We start from the raw sequence: 25,371 nt of genomic DNA, 5'->3' as shown, positions 1-25,371 counted from the left end.
GAGCCACCCACATTTACACACAGAGAACAAGTTTCTAAGTGGTTAAAAACGATATTAAGTGGAATTTAACGAGATTATGAGCTATTTTTGTTTACATTCGGTGATAAAATTGTTATAACAATCCCCACTGGCCATTATGTGGCAATTAAATATGTTAATATCTGTTATTTTGTTATATGAATTGTATTTTATTTCTTTCAAATTGATTAAACTGAAATGATCAATATTGTACTTTCAATATGTAATACTGCTGTGCATTGCATTACGAAAAATGCGGGAAAATGAAACAAAGAAACATGATAGAATGGGGGATGGTAGTAAGACATGAGGCGATGGGCGGGATTAACATTTAAAGCCTGTGATTGGGTGTCCTACAAGTCAAGGAACTTTTAATGTAGCCAATGAAATCATTCTATGGGTTGGTCCAGGAAAACTAGCAATCAGAGAAGACCGTACTTCCCTTTGGAAATTAGCATAGAGCAGTGGATAAAACCCCGCCTGCAGTGATTCAGTTTTATTGTTCTTTGAGTTTCTCTGTCTGAAGCATCATGCCTGAACCAGCGAAGTCCGCGCCCAAGAAGGGCTCGAAGAAGGCCGTCACTAAAACCGCCGGCAAGGGCGGAAAGAAGCGCAGAAAGTCCAGGAAGGAGAGCTACGCGATCTACGTGTACAAAGTCCTGAAGCAGGTTCATCCCGACACCGGGATCTCCTCCAAAGCGATGGGAATCATGAACTCTTTCGTCAACGACATCTTCGAGCGCATCGCCGGTGAAGCGTCTCGTCTCGCTCACTACAACAAGCGCTCCACCATCACATCTCGAGAGATCCAGACCGCCGTGCGTCTGCTGCTGCCCGGAGAGCTGGCCAAACACGCCGTGTCTGAGGGCACAAAGGCTGTGACCAAATACACCAGCTCCAAGTAGAGGAGTCCGCTCAACACACAACACAAAGGCTCTTTTAAGAGCCACACATATTGTCTTTAAAAAGAGCTTTTGTTTTTCTGCACTTTTTGGTATAATAATTTTAAGAACAAATCAGCGTTATTGCTGACTTTGATAACGTAATACAATCCAGCAAAATTTTAGCTCCATTTATTTTTTATTAATAGAAGAGCTTTATAACAGTCTCAAAATGGAACATCCTGTAGTTAGTTTTTAGAACATCGATTTTAAGTTTTGTTTCTTGTGACAAACATGAACATAAGATTTCTACACAAATAAAATGGCACAGGAATATTCATAAATTTGCTTTAATTTTTCTTAAAAAGCAGATTCACAAATATTCACCTCAATTTTAGGAGTTTGAAGACCCTTTTTCAATATGTTCATAGATTATCATAATCTGCTTTAACTGAGATTAATAACAGAAAAGTCCGAACAGATGTAGGCAGCTGCTCACAAATCTTTGGAAAATGTCACTGCTTGATCCGTTTTGTCTTATTAAAGATATTCCATCTGAAATGACCATCATAAATAAAGGGTCCTGATTTATTTTAATAATTTTTTTTTCATTTATTAGTACTATTCTTTTTGGGAAAAAAAAGAATATCTCAAAAGTTGAGATCAATTTTGTTGTTTTCTAGCAATAATGTCAGTGGAGATCTGTTAGCATGAACTATATTAACCTGGAGATTCACACATTCAGCATGGGGAGGCTGTAGACCTGGAGCCGTTAGATATACGGCATAGGCAGTTTTACGGCCCTGTTCTCCCTGATGCGTACAGTAAGGGGATATACTGCGAAATAACATTAAATAGACGCTCGAAACTTACACATTAATTACCGTCCCGTCCATAGACTGACCAATTCTTGTTTTGTTTTTTTGTACATTTTTAATATAAACGTTACAGTGTAGATCTGCACTAAGGATTCAAATATCTGTAGATATTCAGTTGGGCTTCACTCTCTTCACTCAGCCTACAGAAGACTATTTGTTTTTGTGAATTAAAATATTAATAATACACATAGTTGGATCAGATGACAAGTAATGAGATATGACTTAGAATAGTTATATTCACCGTAGGTTATACAGGAGACTGAGTGAAATATGTTGTGAATTTATATAAAGTTACATTTAGATATTAACCATATTTATCCCATAAGACATACAGTACCGTGTAATCCTATGGATCCTTGATAAATACTGTACTATTCTCATATTGGTTGTCACGGTACAAAACATAGCATTTCATGAAGACAAACACAAATTTATCCCTTTTCTAAAATTCCAAGGTCCATTTAAAAGAAAGAGACAATATTGTTGTTCACAAATTAAAATATTCATTAACACCATTTATGAATTATGATGACTCCCGTAGATGACTCCCCTATGGCTTGCCACTCTTCTTTAACTGTTTTTCTATCCTCCTGTCAAAATGGATAAAAAAAAGAAACATAAAAAAATTAAAAAAGGACATCTATGGTGAATTTTATCTTGTCACTGTGTGTGTGTGTGTGTGTGTGTGTGTGTGCGTGCGTGCGTGCGTGCGTGCGTGCGTGCGTGCGTGCGTGTGTGTGTGGCCCAGAATTTATGTCAGGTGAGTGTGGATTGCATCAATTTGCTCCTGATCTTCAAAGTACAACGGCACAGGCACTTGTTTGTGGAACACTTTTGGAAAATGTGTCAAGCCACTTTGATTTCTTTTGGCCACTGATGATGGACTGTGCAGAGAAAATTGAAAATGACATTAAAAACATGTCCATGTATGTCTCTGTAAGTCGTTTATTTACTAGATAAGCTGTTGGTTTGGAATGCAGTTAAAAAAAAAAGAGATGGGTGTTTATAATTTATACAAGTTTAGAGAGAGAGAGAGAGATTTTCATTTCCTTAAGTAGCTAAAGCAAACACACACCTTTATGAGATGCAAGTTAAAGAGAACTTGGTAAATACAGAGTATGAAAAAACACACATAAGTGCACACATAGCCTACATTTTAGTCCAGATCAGTGAGCTATTTTAAGAAAAATGTATATTAAGATATAAATTAGATAATTAGATCATCTCATTTATAAGAAACAACTCAAACCAGAATCTACATTCAAACCATATGGGAAAAGTTTTTAATGTGCATGTATGATGTTGGAAATAATCAAAATATTTGAGTAAGTGTGCAGTTCAACTCTTTACTTAGAGAGAGAGATTTACATAGGCTACATATATACATATATGCCTATTATAAATGTGTCTTTTGTGTGTTCACACCATAGACTGTAAAAAAAAAAAAAGTTCACATATTTCCAAAATCTACTGTAATGTTGCCCCATGTGGAGTGTGTAAACAGTCTTACCAGAAGAGGCCATCTCACGCAAGCTAAAGACAGGCAACAAAAGAAAATTAAAAAGAAAATTTATTCTGAAAGTGATTAGAGAAGACTAGGAGCAGCTAAACCTTAGCTAAGTTTGAGCCAGACAGAACATCAACCAGACCCTTAAGAACTTTTTTGTCTCTTGAAATTATAGACCCATCCATTGATATATAGAAACAAATTGATATCTACCTACCCTAGCTCTATCTAGCTAAGTGTTTATAAATAATAAATGTTGCATCATGCTTAACAACAATAACTTTAGCAGATTATTGAACATACCTCAATTCGCGTCGCTGTACAGCCTCCCCCTACTGGACGCACGAGGAACAACAGGGCCGTAAAACTGCCTGGGGCGAATATCTACTGGCTCAAGGTCTGCAGCCTTCCTATACTCCATTCATTACACATAAATCCGATATAGTCATATCTCTGTCTCAGCTTTTACTGACAATCAAGTTCAAAATAATCATGTTTGTGAGTAGAAACATATGATATCTCATCACTCACTCAGTGGAAATAACATTTTATCATCCAGGCCTCATTCATCAGCGAACACAAAGGCTCTTTTAAAGGAGAACTCCTTTAGGATTTAAGGAGGATTGTTGTTTTTTTTTACTTGCTTCAGTTTTACTTGCTTTAAGTTGAGCCGACTCAACATAACGCCATGCAATTACAAACTACATGGTACAGATGAAGTAGCCTAATGCCTGTTGAAATAAATGAAAGAAAAATGTTCATTCCTAAAACAGATTTATATAGTTTCTCCTTTTTGTAGTCGCATTATTTAGAGACTGTGGTGGAAAACAAAACTCTATCACTGAATAAGAGACAAACATTTCCAGTAGTCTTTGAGGAGGTTTATTTTCTTGCAAGAAAAGGCCAGCAGTCGTACAGTCACACAGAGCGGCTGCAGAGTGTGACAGCGAAGGGAAGGCATCCTTCCTCTTTTATAGTCTTGACTCCCAGAATGTTATCATTGCCTCAGTGCATTGGCTACCAATAACATTTAGAGTCGACTTTAAGATCCTTCTTTTTGCATACAAGGCTCTACATAGTGCGGCCCCAGATTATATTTGTGATCTTATTAGGCCATACACAGCCTCTAGGTCACTAAGATCTTGTGTTCAGTCACTTTTATCTGTCCCTCGCTCTCGGTGTAAATCAAAAGCTTTCTTTTGATCGAGCTTTCTCAGTAGTCGCCCCAAAGCTCTGGAACAATTTACCTTTAAACATCAGGACCTCTCCATCTCTGGTTGCTTTTAAATCCAGCTTAAAGACCTATTTTTACTCTCTTGCATTCAAGTAATGTTGTGTATGTATTTTAAATTAGTCGGTGTTCTACGTTATGCATGTTTGTATATACACTGAATGATTTTGATACTTGATTTTTATCTCCTTTTTTTCTACTACTTTTCTCTTTATTTTTTATTGATTTATTTTATTGTACTGTAAAGCACTTTGGATCAACTACGGTTGTGTTAAACTTGTGCTCTATAAATAAAACTTGACTTGACTAAATCCTTCTAGGCCAAAGATGGTATTTCAACCATATGTGGAGCATTCTTAGACTTGTTCATCATGTTTCATGCTTGAGTGGAGGCCCTCCTGTCACGTACCAACAATCGTTAAAATGAGATGTGTGTGTGCTCGTTTACTGTCATATGATGGTCACACACATCTTAACCCATTTAAGCCCACCGGCAACTATAGTTGCCGCAGTGCATAGTTGTCATTTTCCTTTTGTAAATATTTTTCTAGATGTTGTCCATGTTTTATTTCTCAATGACATGCAAGCAAACAACCAAATAAAGGATTTCAAGAAAAAAAAAAAGGTATTCACTTCCTCCCTGTCACATGAGGCTGTCAACTTCCTACCCCTACTTCCAGGAAGCATGGCGAAGGCAAACCCTCCCAAAGAAAGGTCATTTTAGTGTTACTAATAAGTATTTTTTGTTGACATATATATATCTACATAATCATGAAGGTCTCTAGAATCATCCAAATAAAACAAATTTTACAAGAGATCTATAGTTTTTTGTATACTTAGTCAAAAGTCCAAGCGGCAACTATAGTTGCCGGTGGGCAAATGCCTTGTAAGTACATATATCATGGGAAAATGGGGTATACTGTGTTAATAGGTTAATAAATCAAGTTTATTGGTCTTGTTTAGTGCATAAACATAACTTAACCCTTTAAATGACATCTCTATATAGATTTTTTTTCTTTTCTTCATTCTATTTATTTGTATTTATTTATTTTCATTTAACTTTTTGATACACAATGCCCTGTTATGGCTGCACTTTGTTCTGCACTATGTTCCACAACTTTCTAACTTTCATTCATGGGGATAACATGGATAATTTGACATGGTTTAGTGTAAGATTTTTGGCCAAATCTTGGAAAATGCCGTTTTAAAAGTAAAAAAAAAAAAAAATAATCACTTTAACCAGTAGATGGCTGCAGAGCTCTAAAAGTACTAAAAGTTTCAAACTAAAAGACATCTTTTCACAAGTTTTTCCAGTTAGATTCATATCTACATATAATGAAATCACAATTATAACAATAAAAGTTACTTTTTGTCAAAGTTTGGCAGTTTTTATACTGAAAAAAAATTCAGTTTTTAAAATTTTTTACATTATGATTAGAATCAAACCTGATCAGGATGTTACAAAGAGAAAAGTTGGAGTTTTTAGAGTTTATCATTTATTTCAAACATCTGTTTTTCATATAATTCTACAAATTTAAAGTGTGCCAATACATTTCTATGTGTGTTCTGTGTTGTTTCTGATTTTGAGGATGAATTTTGTCCATTGATCAAATTCATTTGATTCTAATCATAATATAACATTACTGAAAAACAGATTTTTTTTTTTTCAGTACAAAAAGTGCCTAAACTTTGACAAAAAGAAACTTTTATTGTTATAATTGTGATTTCATTATATGTAGATATGAGTACAACTGGAAAAACTTGTGAAAAGATGTCTTTCAGTTAGTCAAAAAGCAAATAGCAAATAGTGGTGCTCTGCAGCCATCTACTGGTTAAAGTGATCATTTGTTACTTTTAAAACAGCATTTTCCAAAAGATGGGCAAAAATCCTACACTAAACCATGTCAAATTATCCATGTTATCCCCATGAATGAAAGTCAGAAATGTGGGTGAAAAAGACCCTGAACAGCGCACAATGGTTAAGGCAAATGGATTTGTTGTTTGTTGTGTTTTCATATTCAAGAGATTATAAGCTAGATGCAGTTTTTTGGGGTCTGCATCAAATGTTCTTTGACTTTTATACATAATAAATTTGTTTATGAATAAAGATTGATCTGTTGAAAGCAGTTATTTTGAGATAAATGCCAAATGTTCTCCTCCTATCCATATTTTACATTGAAGGGGTGCATACAACATATTTGCCCACCGGCAACTATAGTTGCCGCACATTCAAATATGATTTTCAAGAAAGAAAAAAAAAAACCTGGGGAAAATAAATGCAGAACATGTTCACATAGGACACTATTAACAGGATTATATGCATGAAACCATTCAGAAAAATTTGGGCACAAATGGGTTAAAGATAAAACCTCTTCCACAAGACACAGACTGACTGGAGCAGCCAGAGTACAATAATACACATATCTATGACTTGTGTCAGAGTTCATGTGGCGTTATTTGAGTGTCCTCTTTACAGCCAAGCTCATGTGTTGAATATAAGATCTATGGTGGAAAGGATTCCTCTGACATGTTTATATTATTATTAGCTGCATTGCTGCTGTTGGAGGATTGTTCTGTTAAAATGTCAAAGTACCTGCTGTTCCTCACATTCAATAAACTTCAAAATATTTGTGACGTCTCCGTCTCAGCTTTACTGAAAATTAAATTCAAAATAATCATGTTTGTGAGTAGAAAAACATCTCTGTGCTTTATAGAATCATTCTGTCAATGTAAAGAAACATGTTCATTCTTAGGCCTGATATAAAATTGCTGTCATATGCATATAGTTTTAACAGTTTTGTGGCCCTGAGCATCGAAAGGACTTTCTTTATCTTACAATGAAATGCCATTAAATTATGACATACTAAGATTTTTTTTACGCTTAGATGATCGTTTACAAATTATGATACAAATGTGAGACAGACAAAGACATATATGCATTTTTTTTTTTTTTTTTTTTTTTGCATATATGCATTAATTTCAACTGTTATATATATATACATTGTGATACAGAATAACACTTTGGTCTGTATGTTTACAAATTACTCAAACAAGCAAAACCGAACAAGCAACGGAAACCAAAACCAACAAAACGTCAAGCTTTTACTATTGGAAGAACAGACGTTACAAAGATATAAGGTCACTGAATCTAGTTCTTTTAATGTTATGACATATCTAAATAATAATAACAATATAAAAGCACACACTAAAATAATATTTATCATGCTTGATGACAGATGATATAAGGTAAATCAAATATGTTAACAGAATTATGTATGGAAAATGAATCTTATGAATCTCTTAAAACATGTTAATATCAGATTGAAGTTTCTTCCTCTGTTACGGCGTACTGACTTTGGTTTTCAGTGGATGGAACTGTGAAAAACACACAAAAAAAACATTTACTTCCAACTCAGAAAAAGACAGAGAGAGAGAGAGAAAGAGAGAAGGAAAACATTTATATGTGTGAATATATATGTGTCTATGTGTGTCTAATACTACAAGAAAGATGGAATGAATGGGTTGGTTGATAAAGTGTCACATGAAGTGAGAAAGACCCTAACCAGATATAGACTGAGTGATCAGTGTCAGACTCTAGAGAGAGGACTATCACAACATTACACCATAAAACATCCATAAAAATAGGGATGTAAGATTAATAGGGATTAATTTAACAGAATTCTCCTTTTTCTTTCATTTTTTTTTTTTCAATTTTGACTTTTGAACTTCAATGCTGTAACGTTTCAGAGTAGAAGGAAGAGGAGTTCCAAGCGAAGATACAAAATACTCAAATTATTTATTCAAAAGACAAGATCCAGACTTGTGACAGTGTGACTATTCACAAACATTGACCGACAATCACTGGGTGGAGACAAGAACTGAACTAATGATGACAATAATGAAGATAATTAACTAAACAGGTGCAGACAGTGATGATGATGAAAAACAAACTGAAAGTCCATGAAATCTGCCTATTTCACAAAAAAAGAGAAAGAGAGAGAGAAAGAGAGAGAGAGAGAGAGAGAGAGAGAGAGAGAGAGAGAGAGAGAGAGAGAGAGAGAGAGAGAGAGAGAGAGAGAGAGAGAGAGAGAGTGTGTCAGACAGAAGTTTTACCTCTCGCTCTGTAACATTTGTAAAGCAGCACGACTGTCGCTAGCAGATACGGAGAAGCGGCCAGAAGAGAACTGAGGATTTTGAGGACAGAAATCTGACCTGAAAAACAGAAACACAAGAACATTATTCAGCAACATTGTTATGCATTAAAGGCAGAGATTAATAGATTTTTTAACAAACTAAACTTGCTTTAGATTCTACACACTTCTACATACATCTATTATTTTGATAACTTAATTCTCATTAATGTCCTTAATGACAGCAAACAAGGCTTAGGGATGAAATGGAGGCCAGAATTATTTAAAACGAGACATAATGGCACTTTTGTTTGCCTGTAATTTGATTTTTGGTAATTTATTTAAATATTTACAAGGGGATAAAACTCCTCACCCAAAAATACTAAACATACCGACTACATATAAGCACATTCACATTCCTTCCTTGCTGTTTTCAAATGAAAAGTAATTCTTTTTTAGACAGTCAGATTCTGGCACGAAAGTCATCTAATTTTATTTTATTGTTGATTGGCTGTAATTACAACACTGTTCATTTCATTAAACTATAGGATATTGGTTATGTGTTGATTATTTCAATTGTAATTGGTTAACAGGCACAATATTTAGTATATTTTGATTTGATTTAATATATACTTGTTATGTGATATTCTTGTGAGTTACAGTATGTGAAACAATAACTGATTGTGCTCCAGCAGAAATAAGAGTGAGAGACTCGTATTCTAGTATTCGTGTGGCGTATCTCATCAGATGCTCATGAATAAAATAACCTCTGACTGAGATCCAGCTGTGGAGTGACTGTCCTCTCTCTGTTTTACAGTAGTAGAAACCCTCATGTGACTTTGAGACAGTAGTGATGCTCATCTCTCCTGTCGTCTGATTCTGGATCAGTGATCCGTCTTTATAGAAATCAGCGCTGAGGATCGGGGAGTTTGTAGATCGATGTAAACAGTGTAGAGTCAGAGTCTCTCCCTCAATTACAGGATCAACAGAACTCTCCAGAATCACCTCACCGTCTACAAACACAAGACATGTGTGTTTATTACTGTAAATACTGTAGTAAGAATATAGCTAAACAATACATACTGTAAATATACAGTCAGTCATACAATAAAAAATACTAATTTAGGAATTGTACTTTGTACCTCTGGAGTTTTTTTATGCTAGCGTCGTGTAGTTTAACCAAATCTCATGACAAAACGCAACTATTTTTTGAGTAGATGATTGTTTTGTTTGGATTTATTTTTATTTTTTAGAAAAAAAGTAAGCATTGTAGGAGGCGCATTAATTCTTTATTTCTTATTGGTTATTCACTGTCACATGGGCACAGCTGATCACGTCTCTTTATTACTTCTTATGGAGGATTGTTTGATACACATTATCCACCAATTTGCCAACATGTAAAATAGTTACAAATTTCCATTGTACAGATGTCAGTCTGCGATCAGCTGTACAGAAAATATGAAAATGTATGTAGACTTTTTGTTGGAATTTACATGTTGCAAATGTCACGATTATAAACCGGACTCACCATGTACAGTGATGTTTCGAGGACGACGCTTCTCTCCAGATTCAGACTCACACCAGTACACTCCAGTGTCAGATGTGCTGAGAGAGTCGATTACACATCGAGATCCTGTTTGTTTTGCACAAGTTTGTGTGTCTTTGTCTGTGTATCTTCTCACTGCCCATCCAGTAGAGTTACTCTGATCCTCACAGCTCAGAGAGAGAGAGTCCGATGAGAAGTGTTGACTTCTGCTGGGATTGATGACCAGAGACACTGAAGCAGAAACTCCTGAAAAGAGGAAAATCTCCATCAGAACTGACAGCATAGAGACTGCAGTGAAACACATATCCGGATGAGCACAAGCATAAACCCTCACCAGTGATCCACAGTGTCTGTGAGCTGCTGGTGTGTGTGTAATAGGCTGGTCGTCCTCTCTCTGCTCTGCACGTATAAACTCCTGTGTGCTGTAGAGCAGCAGGACTGAGAGTGTAAGATCCTCCAGCTCCTCTGCTGCTGTCTGACAGATGATCATGATCTCTGAACCAGCTGAACGTCCAGCCTTTAGAGGAGCCTGAAACCTCACAGGTCAGAGTCACTGATTCTCCTTCAGTCAGCCACGGCTGTGGAGACACTCGCACTGATGCCTGAGCTTCAGCTGAACAAAACATCACGAGTTACAGAGCCGTAGAGAAACTGATGGAGAAGCTGATCACAACAAACACACACTCACCTGAGACAGTCAGTGTAACAGCATCACTGCGCTGAGAGCTTTGAGTGTGTATCTGTCCTGTACAGGTGTATTTACCGCTGTGAGAGAGATCAACACTGCTGATGATCAACTCTTGTGTTGAGGTTCGGCTGACAGTGTTTTTATATTGGTTGTTGGTTCCCTCTATTTCCCATCTGTATGTCCACTCAGTGTCTCCTCCCCACTTTATATCACATCTGAGAGTGACTGTTTCTCCTCTAAACACTCGTTCATCAGGTCGTACCGTCAGCAAAGCTTTAGGCCTCACTGTACAAACACAGATTATTGCATTTATAGTTTCAGAAGTTGTGTAGATATTGTCTCTGATCTGTATTTGTTGCATCACACACTACAGTCTCTCTCACCTGTAACATTTACCCACAGTGCATCACTGTATTGTGTGTAATAGACTGGTTCCCCTCTTCCAGCTCTACACCAGTACTGGCCTCCATCAGACACTGAATCAATCTTCAGGCTGTAGGAGTTTGTTTCTGTCTTCTCTGTCTCAGGGTTCAGTGTGTGTTTGTACCAGTAAAAGTCCCAGTTTCCAGTGGATGGATCCATGCGACAGGTCAAAGTCACTGTGTTTCCAGTCAGTGCAGCTCCTGCAGGATCTGATGTGAGTTCAGGCTTCGGCTGATCTGCAGGAGAACAACAACAGATTCAGAGCCTCAAGACTCAAATAAATGAGCATTTGTCTTCATCAGAAAAAATAATTCTGGCATGATTCTGAGTCTTCGCCAAAAAAAAAAAGATGACTTAATTTTGATGCACATGGAACAAGTATCAGAGCATTTAATATTGTAGAGGTTGGTTGTTTGACAGGTTGTTTGTGCATAATTATCATGTCTGTGTTCAGATGTGTCTTTATCTGTCGTGTTTCTTTGTTTTATCTGGACTCTTGCTATGTTAATTAAAGTTAAAAATACTGCATCTTTAAAATGTATTTCCAGACCTCTGCATTCAGTTTCATTGTTTTGCTCATTGAAATGGTTTTGAACACAACAGCAGAGAGAACTGAATACAATTAAACCTCAAAATACAAACTGTATTTATTTTCAGTGTAAATTAAACATCTGGCAGTGAAAGACTCTCGATTGGTTGTATGATCATGATCATGTAGAGAGTTTAGGAGGACAATGATGTTGAACTCACCCTTCACTGAGAGAGAAACAGCAGAGCTTGATGTTGATGAGTTTGGTCTTCCATCTATCTGTCCTTTACACCAGTACTGACCCTGATCAGACTCAGTAGCTCCTCTGATAGTGAGAGTGTCTCTGTTTACAGTGTAACGATCAGACGTCTGTAACTTTACACTGTCTTTATACCACTCATATCTCCAGTCACTGTGATCAGAGTTTATCACACACTTCAGATTGACTGTTTCTCCAGTGAATACAGATCTGTCTGGTGTCACAGTCACTGTAAGTATGGGTAAACCTGAGAAGAAAAGAAAGACTTCTGAACTAAATATGTGAGTTAATGAAGGTTTGCCAATAAAATACTAATTAAATTTGTTGTTTTTGGGACATTTTTTTTATTTGTTTTCTTAGTAAAAAAATAAATGAGTTGCTATATGTGACCCTGGACCACAAAACCAGTCACAAAGGTATTTTATTTTTTATTTTTATTGAGATTTATACAGCATGGCACATAGCTTTCCATTGATGTATGATTTTTTAGGATATGACAATATTTGGCCGAGATACAACTATTGAAATCTGGAATCTGAGAGTGCAAAAAATAAATCTAAACATTGAGAAAATCTCCTTTAAAGTTGTCCATTTATGTTCGTGCTTTTGCTGCATCCACTCACTTTTTGTTTATATTATATATTATATTATATATATATATATATATATATATATATATATATATATATATATATATATATATATATTTAAGGTAGGAAATTAAAAAAAAATTCTTCATGGAACATGATCTTTACTTAATATCCTAATGATTTTTGGCATAAAAGATCATTTTGACCCAATGTCAATGTATACCCCCGCGACTTGTGACTGGTTTTATGGTCCAGGGTCACATATATGTATAATTGAACAGCAGTAACATTTGACATCACAGTCTGAAGCATCAGTGGAAGATGCCTAATTTTTCCTATAGGTAGATATTAGCTGACAGTTAATTTAATATCACAGCTTTTATGGATTATAGGAGACAGGGAACCATAAGTATCAAAATCACTGAAAACTGCACGCTATCTGGCTATAATGAAACCTCTTATTCAGTTCTGCATTTGAACAGAATAATGACTAAAAGTGAATTGCTTCATTATAGCAATATATGCTTCATCCTCTTATAATAACAGATGTGGCTGATACAGAAAAACAAACAAACACAAATACAGTTTTTAAATAAGCATTAAACAGTTGAATATGAAGACTCACCTGATACAGTCAGTGTAACAGCATCACTGATGCTCTTTGCTTCACAGCTGTATTGACCACCATAAGACACAGATGTGATGTTGTAGACTCTCTCAGTGTGTGAACCTATGACTGAACCATCTTTAAACCAGCTGTATCTCCACTGAATGTCTCCTCCTCCCTGTATGTCACATGTGAGAGTGACTCTCTCTCCTCTGAACACACGCTGATCTGGCTTCACCTTCACTACAGGTTTTGCTTTTGAGTTAACACACATAAGGGCAAATATTGATAGATTAAAAATCAAGCAATGTAATCTGTTGTGTTTGGTTGTTTTTTGACAACTTTTTTTGTAGACCGACAGAAGTCAGTTTTAATCTTTGGTCATTCAGGACTAATTCAAACTGCACAGACAGACACCGACCAATGGCAACAGACGTTTGTCAGGTTTCCACGAATCAGTGTCACTCCTGTTGACATTGGTCGTTGCTAATTTCAGTATGTTCAGTTTCCATTTGCTGCATTGTGGAATGATTAAAAAAATCACATTCTGTAATCAGGTAATAGTCTGCATTGGTTGGCATATATCGGTGCATTGAATTAGCCTTTAGAAATAAAGTTATTGGTCTTAAACAGAGATTTGATAATATGAAGTATTTTTTTTTTACCTTGAGTATGTCCAGAGTGCCCGAATAACAGCATCAGGACTAAACAAACACAGAAATTAAGCATTTATTATTAAAACAATGAAAAATAACACATATGAACAGCTGTTGAAGAACTGAACATATGAACGGCTTCCAGAAATGAAATATGGACTTGTTTTGTTGGAGAAGATCTTCAACGTGTTAAAAGGTATATCTGTTCTTCTAGCTCACCATGACGACTATAGGTCACAAAGGTCATTGGAACCAATAGTTTAAGTAAGCATTTCTAAGTTAAAGTCTTTACCTTACTGTTATATTAAAGTTTCCTCTCACTGAGAGAAAGAACATGACATCTGGGTGTTTTGGGAAGATTGTTTATATAGTTAGAGCCCGACTGTTCTGCCCATGGGTTTTGTCAATGTTAGAGTAATTAGGATCTCTAGCGGTCAAATATGGTATTGCACGCTGAATCAGGAAGTTAGTTTTAAAGGGGTCCTGTTTCATGATATTTTCTTGGGTATTTTCTTATAATGGTAGTATGATTTTTACATTTTTTTTTTTTTTTTGTCATAATTAAGAAATGGTTACTTACACGTTGTGGCAATACTCTCAAGTCCATATCATAAAAGTCTGTGCAGAGTTTGCAAACTGTGGAAAGCACACGGTGAAGATCGTTCCAGCTGCAATAATGCTCTGTTATGTTTATTTTTCTCCTTAGCAAGAACTGCCTGTAAGTGGTTTATATTTTCTGTGTTATAGTATTTCTAATAATAGGTGCTGATTTCATGTAAACCATATAGGAGTATAAATCTTTGATTTCAATTTCAAACTGATTGTTTATTGAGACATTATATTTCAAGGTAATTAAGCTTTGTTAGTATTTGTAAAAGAAGAGACGATTTCACCTTAGTGTATTTTTTGTGCTTATTTTCAGTTTAACTCCTTTGTTCATGTCTACATGCTCAACAAGAGTCTCTATTAAAGGGGTGGTTGATTATGGTTTCACTTTTCTAACTTTAGTTAGTGTGTAATGTTGCTGTTTGAGCATAAACAACATCTGCTAAGTTACAACACTCAAAAGTTCAAAGCAAAGGGAGATATTTGCTTTTAAAGAAATTGTTTTTTAAGGACTAGGCCTACAACAAACTGCTGGGAGGGACTACACGACATTCCTCCCGGGTTAGTGACATCACCAACCCTAAAATGTACATAAACCCGCCCCCGGGAATATGCAGTCCATGTTGAGAAGAGGAAGAGTTGTTGTAGTCGAGCACATTTGTGATTCAGCTCAAACTGTAGCATCTGTCTTTTCACATGCAATAGAAAGTCACTCTGTGTGCATCTCACAACAGTTCCTATATGAGCGATTTATAGATTATAATGACAGAATATGCTAATTGAAGATAGTTAACTCCACATCAGCAACATAAATTCATCAACTAACCATTCAGAGACGTCCTGTTGCATTCTACATGTTGTCACTTCTTCTTGAGTCTCTCCATCTTTGTCTGACTCCGTTTAAACATAAAAGTCAGAACAGTTTCTGTCATTTTAGTGTGTTTCTGCATGAGGTAATCGGAGTTGCTAACACTCTTGAACCTCCGCCCCCTGTGCCGGGAGCAGCAGCATATTTGCATTTAAAGGGAAACACACAAAACGGTGCGTTTTTGCTAACCCTCAAAAAGTGACAACTTTAAAGGTCCCGTTCTACGTGATCCCATGTTTCAAACTTTAGTTAGTGTGTAATGTTGTTGTTAGAGTATAAATAATATCTGTAAAATTATAAAGCTCAAAGTTCAATGCCAAGCGAGATATTTTATTTAACAGAAGTTGACTACATAAAAAGGCTCGATTGGACTACACCCCTCTACTTCCTTCATTAGTGACATCACCAGAACCGTGTTTAGACTAACCTCCGCCCACAGGAATGCTCCCTCAACTCTACTGGCTACTTGCGCACTTCTTATAACTTAGGCTACTGTGTTTACTCAGCTCTTATGGTGATTTTCTGAAGTAAAACTGATGCTTCATCTTTTGTGTGATGTACAATAAACTTTATTAAACTCATCAGTACATGTTTGATCATCATTCGGACCTGGTCCGAAACAGCAGACTTGTAGGCTGTTAATAAATAATGGATACATACAAGCAGATGACAAATACGTTATAATAACCGTAATTAAACTACTAAACCATACCTGTTTCATCTCTATACAGCACTCTGACTCTGTAGGCATTATTGTCCGACACGAAATGAACGCCGTTACTGAGAGTTTCTGATATTATCATCATTCAGTGAGATGAATTTGTCCTGAAAGACTGAGCGCGAGCTCATGAAGCTCCGCCCCCTGGGTCCAGCAGCAGCTCATTTGCATTTAAAGGGCACACACTAAAACAGAGCGTTTTTCTGTGCCCCAATAAATGTAAATTTAAACATGCTGTAAAAAATGATCTGTTGGGTATTTTGAGCTCAAACTTCACATACACACTCTGGGGACATCAGAGACTTATTTTACATCTTGTGAAAAGGGGCATATAACGGGACCTTTAACATGCATATGTAAAAATATTTGTGCAGTGTTTTGCGCTAAAACTTAAATCAATTCAAATCAAGTATATTTGTATAGCGCTTTTTCACAATACAGATTGTATCAAAGCAGCTTCACAGTATAATAAAATAATACAACAAAGTTTGTTTCTAGTGGAATTTATTGATTGATAGAATAAAATATATATATATATATATATATATATTTATTTATTTATTTATTTATTTAAAAGGCCCAGTCTCTATATTAATCTGAAATATTGCAATAATTGAAATATTTTAGAAAATTATTATTTTCTCTAAATATTTTAGAGAAAAAAAAAAGTGTATTATTTTCAATGGCAAAAATTAACCATAAATATTGCATACATATTAATAAGTACCATCAAATCCTCTCAAAATACAAAAGAAAAAAATATTATTGAACAAAAATAAATTGCATTGGTTTTACTGGGATGGAGAAAGTTTCATTTTTAGGTGTCCGGTCACTTTTGACCGGGAAGAAACGAAGAGCACCTGAAGGTTAGAAATGCTGATGATAAATGTGTGGATAAGTTTCAGCTTTCTTATTACAGGACAATTCCAAATTGTTGCAAAACTACTTCAAACTCCATGGAGGAACTGGACAGAAGTGAATCTGGCTTGTCAAGATTTATGTATAAGTTTACTATATGAGGTCTTATTCATATTCCAAAGGGTCTGAGATAACTAGGTCTGGCATCATACAGATGTAGACATTAAGGGTATAGAATATTGACTTGTACGCTGGATTATGTTGATGCAATCTTAAAATAAAGTTAAATATTGAAGGGATAATTTCAAGTGTGAAGAGATGGTTTATTTGCTTCTGTGTATAGACTTTGAACTGGAGAGGTCCTGAAAGCTCCTCTAGGCAAGTCTCTATCCTTGATGGTGAACAGTATCTGTAAATTGCAAATATGATTTTCTAGCAGAGCTATAAACTATGCTCCCAAAATCCAGCCGGGAACAGACCAACAGTTTATATAGCTGCAAAAGAACTGTGCAATCAGCATCTTTATTGTTAAGTATGCAATCAAACTTCTACAAATGATACAGAACACAGCAGCACACTGGTTAAAGGACAAGTTCGGTATTTTACACTTAAAGCCCTGTTTACAGATCGTTTCTGATGAAATAGAACTGTTAAGATTAAAACTTGGACAAATGCTGCTGTCCCGAGAATTTTAGGTTTCTTTCGCGTTCCCCAAAACCTCCAGAATGGGTGTATAGGTGCACTCGAACAATCCTTCCTAATACGCATTAAACTTTCGTTTACAAAGACGTGAAACTCAGTGGTCCGGGGTGTTCACTGATATGTTCACACACAAATCGCTGCAAAATATGCTTTCCAACAGGTGTTCTACCATTTGTTGTAAAACTGTGGACCTATTTTTCCAAACGTCTCACACCCGTACATTCTTCCGCTGAGAGCTTGAATAATAGACACTCCAGCCCAGTTGGTGGCGATAATGCACCTTTGCCAATTGCAAGCAAACCGCTGGCATTTCATTGAATACACAGAAGAAGAAGCAGAAGAAGAAGCGGCGGAGTAATACCGTACCTCACACAGCTCTTTCAATACAAGTCAATGGAGTTGGACAAAAACTACGATAAAACCTGTTGGAAAGCATATTTTGCAGCGATTTTTGTGTGAGCATATCAGTGAACACCCCTGACCACTCGGTGAGTTTCACGTCTTTGTAAACGAAAGTTTAATGCGTATTAGGAAGGAGTGTTCGAGTGCACCTATACACCCATTCTGGAGGTTTTGGGGAACGCGAAAGAAACCTAAAATACTCGGGACAGCAGCATCTGTCCAAATTTTAATTTTAACCGTTCTATTTCATCAGAAACGATCTGTAAACAGGGCTTTACGTGTAAAATACCGAACTTGTCCTTTAAAGTGCTTAAGAGAGCCCACACCACACCTCTTTATATCTCTCTTCATTGGCTAACAGTGGCTGCTCACATCAGTTCAACACATTGATGCTTGAACAGCACCAGTTCACAAACTAACATTTCCTCCAGAATTCTGCGCTCAGTGAGCGAGTGACACCTCATATCATTACAGAACGGCACCATAGTACTTTCCTGAACATTAATGTTCACTGTGTTTTTTTGTTTTTTTTTGCATCTTCCAACCCTACCCAAACATCTGAATCCCTTACAAATTATTCAGGAAAACTGTAAGGGATTCAATATTGAAATATTCCAGAAATGGATAAAAACTTCTATAAGCACTTAAATGCATCCTGCTGATGCTCACAACTATTGTAGAATATAAGCTATATTTCCTTCTCTGTTCTAGCAGTTGCTCTTTTTAGACCAGGGGTTCTCAAAGTGGGGTCCAGGGGGTCCGCGAAACAACTCATGTGAAAATGCAACATCCAATGAATCAATGTAAATATAAATACAAGATACAATCAAATACTCACAGAGGATGAGGGACAGTTCACTCGACCCCATACTGCCACAATGATGTGTGTTCAAAACCAGATGCTTCCTTTATTTAACAGTCACTTCATACTGCAAGGAAGAGGGAGGGGGAGAGAGAGAGAGAGAGAGAGAGAGAGAGAGAGAGAGAGAGAGAGAGAGAGAGAGAGAGAGAGAGAGAGAGAGAGAGAGAGAGAGAGAGAGAGAGAGAGAGAGACCTATTTTACTAGAGATATTAATATTTAAAATGTTCTAACATATTACATTGTTACAACATCAAATAATGTGTTGATGTAGTGCTTCAATATAGAACATGGTGAATGGAATTTATAAATCACTCTTTTTTGTATTTCTTGCACTGTCACCTGAATTTGGAGTCATGAATCACCTTTAGCTTGTGAATAAATTTGTCTCCTTCCAGTCTCTCGTCTGCACCACACAACAGTCAGCTCCTGCAACAAAGAACTGTGAAGGCTAAAGCTAAGTGCAAACCTACTTTGAACTCCATACTCATCTGTTTACCATATATACATGCAAGTGAATTCAGATAACAGTTACCCTTTTTATTTAAATTGAATGATTATCAAGTTTATAATAATTTTCAATGGCCCACTCTGAATAATAATTTTATAATAATTGGTAGTACTTATCAAAATAAATATCCAATGTACTAAAGAGAAATGACTTATGATGCTAGTTATTTATGGTATTTAAAATATATTTAAGTTAGAATTGGATTTGTGTAGAACTTGTGTTGATCGTGCACTGTGAATGTAACTTGCACTGCAGCTCGTGCACCACTGATGCATGATGTGTGAAATAGCCCTGACATATGGCTGTAATGCTTTTTTTATGTTATAAATACAGAATTATCTTTAACTTGCTTGCCTTGCTTTATCATTACAAAGCCGGGACCTTCTACTTTTCACACAAAACCTAGTTTTTTAGCTTTTTTTTGTATGTAGACTAGGTCTATCACAGCATTTGAATGTCTATATTCCTTTTTTGTTGTTGCTGGAATCTCTGTGTGTGTTGACCGGGTGTGGCTGTTTCACGCAGGGTGTGGCTGTTTCACGCAGTGCACACACACACACACACACACACCAATCGCTTGTTGGATTTTCTTGTTTTTTTCTCCTTCTTTTTGTTGATTTTTAACACGAAAAACTGAGTTTTAACATTTTAAAATTTAAACATTTTAAAATGTTTAAAAAATAATTTAAACGTTTGTGTTGTTGAGACACATTGTAAATCAAGTTTTTTTTTTTTTTTTTTTGTCTGTTTTATGAAATCAAATGAAAGTATGAACTGAACTTAAGCAGCAATCTCCCTGGTACTGTTTATTTTGTTTTCTTAAATAACACTCTTTGATCTGAAAACCTTTTTGTAACCTATTTATGGTTTTATGCATTATATGCCTATTCAAACTTGGACTTGTCTGGCAACCAAAACCTTTAATTAAACATACCTCTTATTAATTCTTTAAATTTAATTTGGGGCAGCCACCGTAAGCAGTATACCGATGGAAAGTATGTATGAATTATAATATTTTCAACATTGAATGATGTTTTATTAACAAAGTTCGGGAGGAGCAGGTTCAGATAATTAACCAAATTATGCACAGCTGGAGATTAATCAGTAATCTACTCAATGACAGAGTATAAATTCACAGCAGACCTATCTCTGTTCATTGAAAGTTTGTCAGCATCCCTTCTCCACCCTATCTCCTCACTTCCAGTTCCATCTACACTTATCAACTGGGGGGAGTACTTTGGGTTTGGGCCTAACTCCGAGCTCGGAGCCCTCCCTCCGGACAGCACGCCAAATACGCATAAACTTATTGTATTAATTATATGTAGATGTGAACTCGTGAATTATATTTGATGCACTTGTTCTGAAGGAACTGAGCCAGTAGAGGGCGATACTGACTGTTATTTATCTGTCACCCCACTTCCTCTTTGAGCACATGGACATGGTGGAAGCCATTTGAATGGTGGTGGAGGCCTAAGGGCAGTGATGGCCTTGACTGGGGTTTGATACGTGAACTGTGTGCGTGCATCAAGTTAACCACACTCCTTGAACCACATGTTGAGCCATCAAATAAAAGCAACTAAAAGGAGTTTTGTGCATTCTCATCGATGCCCTACAGTGATTATTATTTTACCAGTTCTTAACACACTTCAGAACATGAAAGGTTTCCGAATATGGACACGTCCAAATGTAGGAGGATGCAGTTACTGATTAAATGATGTTTTATTAACAAAGTTCGGGAGGAGCAGGTTCAGATAACTAACCATATTATGCACAGCTGGAGATTAATCAGTAATCAACTCAATGACAGAGTATAAATTCACAGCAGACCTATCTCTGTTCATTGAAAGTTTGTCAGCATCCCTCCTCCACCCCATCTCCTCACTTACAGTTCCATCTACACTTACCAACTGGGGGGATTACTCTGGGTTCGGGCCTAACTCCGAGCTCGGAGCCCTCCCCCCGGACAGCACGCCAAATACGCATAAACTTATTGTACTAATTATATGTAGATGTGAACTCGTGAAACTGTTAAACATTCTCAGTATCCAAGTTTTAAACTGAAGAGTTATATGCAAAAATGATGTCCATTTTACAACTAGATCTACACATGTGTGATCTTGTGAAGAAAACATTTAAAAAGTGTGAAGTGAAAATAGACCTGCTAAAACACCGCCTCTAAAACCAGACTAAACTGGTTGACTGTTGTTCGCTGGCCTCAGTGTGGTTTACAGTTAACAGAGGTTAAGATCAGTCACACAACACGTGTGCGTCAAGCTGCTCAAAACCTCGTTCTATCATGACAGCGATGAGTAGACCGGAGGTTAACAGCTGGTTGTCTGGTCATGACAACATGAGAGTGGACTTTAGGAGGAACCACAGGAATGCACAATGGCATCTGTGGAGTCCTTTAGGTCGCTACCCAGACAGGAACATAGTGTCGGCCCAGATCCGGCCCACATATGGTACATGTGGATTCCACGCGTATCAGATGTGGGACAGATCTGGGCCGACATTGTTACTGTCCAGATATAGCAAAGTCCTTTTAGGCAAGTCGTGCCACTCGGCCGCCATCTTGGCAACGCCTCCGGGCAGCGAATTTTTTTTTTGCAGGGTGGTAGCGGAAGACTCATTAATATTCATAGAGAACTCATCCCTGATTGGCTCGCCGCGTAACACAGTGACACAGTGCCCAGAGTGATAGAGAATACATCGCCTCAGATCGTGACAACCTATTTTTTTACAGTCTATGGTGACAACAGACACATTTACGAAGGTAAAGTTTCATTTCATATTTGATTATTTGATCACACATGTGATTCATCTTCTAATAAACTTTTAATGGCTTAAATATTCATAGAGAACTCATCCCTGATTGGCTCGCCGCGTGACACAGTGACACAGTGCCCAGAGTGATCGCCTCAGATCGTGACAACCTATTTTTTTACAGTCTATGGTGACAACAGACACATTCACGAAGGTAAAGTTTCATTTCATATTTGATTATTTGATCACACATGTGATTCATCTTCTAATAAACTTTTAATGGCTTAGTATTCAAAAACCAACTGAATTAATAGTGAGTTAACCCTTACGTGTCCGTTCGCTCTATTGTCGTTGATATTAAAAAAGGTAAAAGATGTTACATTTCTTAAGAGGATAAAGTGTTGTTAAATCGGTTCTTATCATGTTTTATCTAAATTTTTGCTTCACTTCTAAATGTTTACTTTACTTCTTAAATGTTTACAAGTAAATTGACAGTAATATGCTCTCATTCGTGGTATGAAGAGTTCAGATGCAAAAGCCTCTCAGAAATTTTCTTCTAGAATGATCTTTTTTTTCAAGCTCGTATATGTATAATATTTGATATTTTATATATATATATATATATATATATATATATATATATATATATCAATATAAATATATATATATATATATATATATATATATATATATATATATATGAACATATATACACACACACACCAGATATATATATATATATATATATATATATATATATATATAGTGTGTGTGTATTGCACCCAGTGTATAAAAATGTGCTATATAAATAAACATTTACTTTCTTACTTACTCAAGACATAGAACTTTTTATGTGAGGTGGTTATCCAGCACCAACATTGGAATGTTCGGTGCGGGCACGTAAGGGTTATGAACTTTTTGCAGATGTTGACAAAGCCAGTTATTGTTTTAAAGTGTCCATGTCTTGATGATTCCATTTAAGAGTCCATTCTGTTCTGTTTCTAGAATTGGTGTGCATAATGGCAGGATTTATTAAAGCTTGCAACATTTGTCAGACACTTGACAACTTTGAGGAGATGGAGCTGCTGGAGGTTAGGTGTAGATGGATAAGAATAAAACATTAAAACAGTGTTGTTGAAGCGTGGATAATGTTAAACTACTTGTTAGGCTGTTAGCAAACAAATAATTACACTTTGACATTAAGTCAACATCTTGTTGTGTTCCATTGGCTTCCAACCCCTTTTTTCCCCTCCATTAGTACAGAGTGTATAGAAAACCAACTTCTTCTGAGTGGGTTTTAAGTGTATAGGTCCCATTGGCAAAGTTTAGTTCGAAGCTATTGAGCAAAAGCATCACATAAATAATTTAAACAAACAACACTGACATAAGTATTGGAAATATTAGAAAGCCATTTCTACCATCTGTGCATGGAGCACGCTTAACTGACTTAAAGGCAGAGATAGTTTACAGAATGTAGGTGTTAATGTTAAATGTTACTTTGGTTAAACCATGCATTTGCCTACTCTTTAAATGTTTTTTGTGCTTTGACAGATACTCCTCCCCGAGGACTATGAACACCATATCTGTTTATTTGAGCCTCTCGAGGGCAAGAACTGCAACATTTCTCTAAAAGTAAGACTTCACACTGAAGAGGAGGTTCGCAGATGGCTTCAAGCCTTTCAAAAGTCATCACAAACGACATGGCGGGTGAACAAAAGCTACCCTGTGGAACAACAAAGGCAGAACATATACAGAGTAAGTGATTTCATAGCAGGTGCATTAATTTATTTTTTCAAGGGTTGAGCCAAAACCTTAATTGAATGTGTTTGAAGGTGGACCTTAGATGCCAACACAACACACGGCATTCTTCCTCGAAAAAAAATACATCCTGCCCTGCTGTGATGTATGTTGTTCTCAAGAGGCAAAGCTTTTCGCAGAACAGAAAGTCCAGGTTAGATCTAAAACCCCCCAAAACAGGCTTGCTGTTTTGTAAAAAAAAGTCACTCTCTGTTTCAGTTTCCTAAATAACGCAATAATATATGTAATAATTTTATTGTACTCAGATCTGCTGATTTACACATAGAAGAAGGATTATGTTTGTACATCAACCTGAAACATCAACATAATCACCTGCTCATGTGTGCTGAGGCTATGAGGCAACGAGATGTAGCACCAGAGACAATCAACAAACTACAGACTCTTTTTCAAAGTGGCCACTCTCCCTCCTCTGCTTTAAATACACTGAAATACGACCTTCAGGAAGAGATGGGCGACTCCTACATCTTTGCAGCTGCTGATCGCTCGATTTGTCCTGATCTAAGTTTCTGTTTTAGGTAAGTAAAAGTAAAAAATACAATTGGAACATTCTAAGAATGTGATCACTATTATCAAGTGAAAAATTATGTGATAATGTTGCTAATGTCACTGTAAATCCTGTGTGTAATTGTCATTTTAGGCTGTATTACAACATTTTCAAGAGGTCGTACGGGGAGTTATCCGGGGACACAATGCTCACCAGCCTACAAGCATCACTTGATGCATACAACAAAAAGGAGGGGGCTGAGTGCGGGAAGATGTTTGCAGATTCCAAGAACATCATCATTGCCTTATGCAGTCCCCTCATGAGGCGAGTCCATTCAATGATCCCTGAGAGTGCAGAGATGGTCTTTGTGGACTCTTCTGGAAATTGCGACAGAACAAATAGCAGAGTGTTCCTACTTTTGACCCACTCAGCTATTGGAGGACTGCCCTTGGGTGTAATGATAACATCATCTGAGTCTCAGAGTGTCATCACTGCAGGACTACAGCTCCTCAAAAGCATTCTTCCAGAGGATGCATTTTTCCGCAGGGGAGATCTCGGCCCACAAGTGGCAATGACTGATGACTGCCAGGCATTACGACAGGCTCTCAGCGAGTCTTATCCACATACACACCCCATCCTCTGCGTTTTCCACATTTTGCAGGCGATGTGGAGGTGGCTGTGGGATGCCCACAATGCTGTACCAAAGTCTGACCGTCAAACCCTGCTACAGCTCTTCAAGGCTATGGTGTATGCAAGAAATCCAGGAGAACTTGAGGCCTCATACCATCGGGCATTAGAGGACTCCACGGCAAAGCTTCACCCACGATATTGCAAATATC

At 36.7% G+C, this 25,371-nt stretch overlaps 2 protein-coding genes across 2 annotated transcripts; one reads left to right on the top strand and one right to left on the bottom strand.

Moving 5' to 3' along the window:
* Nucleotides 1-19: 19 nt before the first annotated feature.
* LOC308687114 (histone H2B-like) lies at nucleotides 20-1,464 on the top strand. Its single transcript, XM_081359378.1, has one exon. It carries the CDS (start codon nucleotides 549-551, stop codon nucleotides 921-923), a length of 375 nt encoding a protein of 124 aa, XP_081215504.1. The 5' UTR covers nucleotides 20-548; the 3' UTR covers nucleotides 924-1,464.
* A 4,663-nt stretch (nucleotides 1,465-6,127) lies between these two features.
* Nucleotides 6,128-18,978, bottom strand: LOC308687102 (Fc receptor-like protein 5). Its single transcript, XM_081359365.1, has 11 exons — nucleotides 18,936-18,978; nucleotides 13,953-13,991; nucleotides 13,306-13,542; nucleotides 12,053-12,337; nucleotides 11,263-11,538; nucleotides 10,880-11,164; nucleotides 10,526-10,804; nucleotides 10,174-10,437; nucleotides 9,413-9,658; nucleotides 8,629-8,727; nucleotides 6,128-7,890 (listed from the first exon to the last, which is right to left on the bottom strand). Exons 1-11 carry the CDS (start codon nucleotides 18,964-18,966, stop codon nucleotides 7,832-7,834), a joined length of 2,100 nt encoding a protein of 699 aa, XP_081215491.1. The 5' UTR covers nucleotides 18,967-18,978; the 3' UTR covers nucleotides 6,128-7,831.
* Nucleotides 18,979-25,371: the final 6,393 nt, after the last annotated feature.

The sequence above is a fragment of the Scardinius erythrophthalmus genome, assembly GCF_964197995.2.
Source record: "Scardinius erythrophthalmus genome assembly, chromosome: 2".
Lineage (NCBI taxonomy): Eukaryota > Metazoa > Chordata > Actinopteri > Cypriniformes > Leuciscidae > Scardinius > Scardinius erythrophthalmus.
This window is presented reverse-complemented; position numbering and strand designations above follow the sequence as displayed.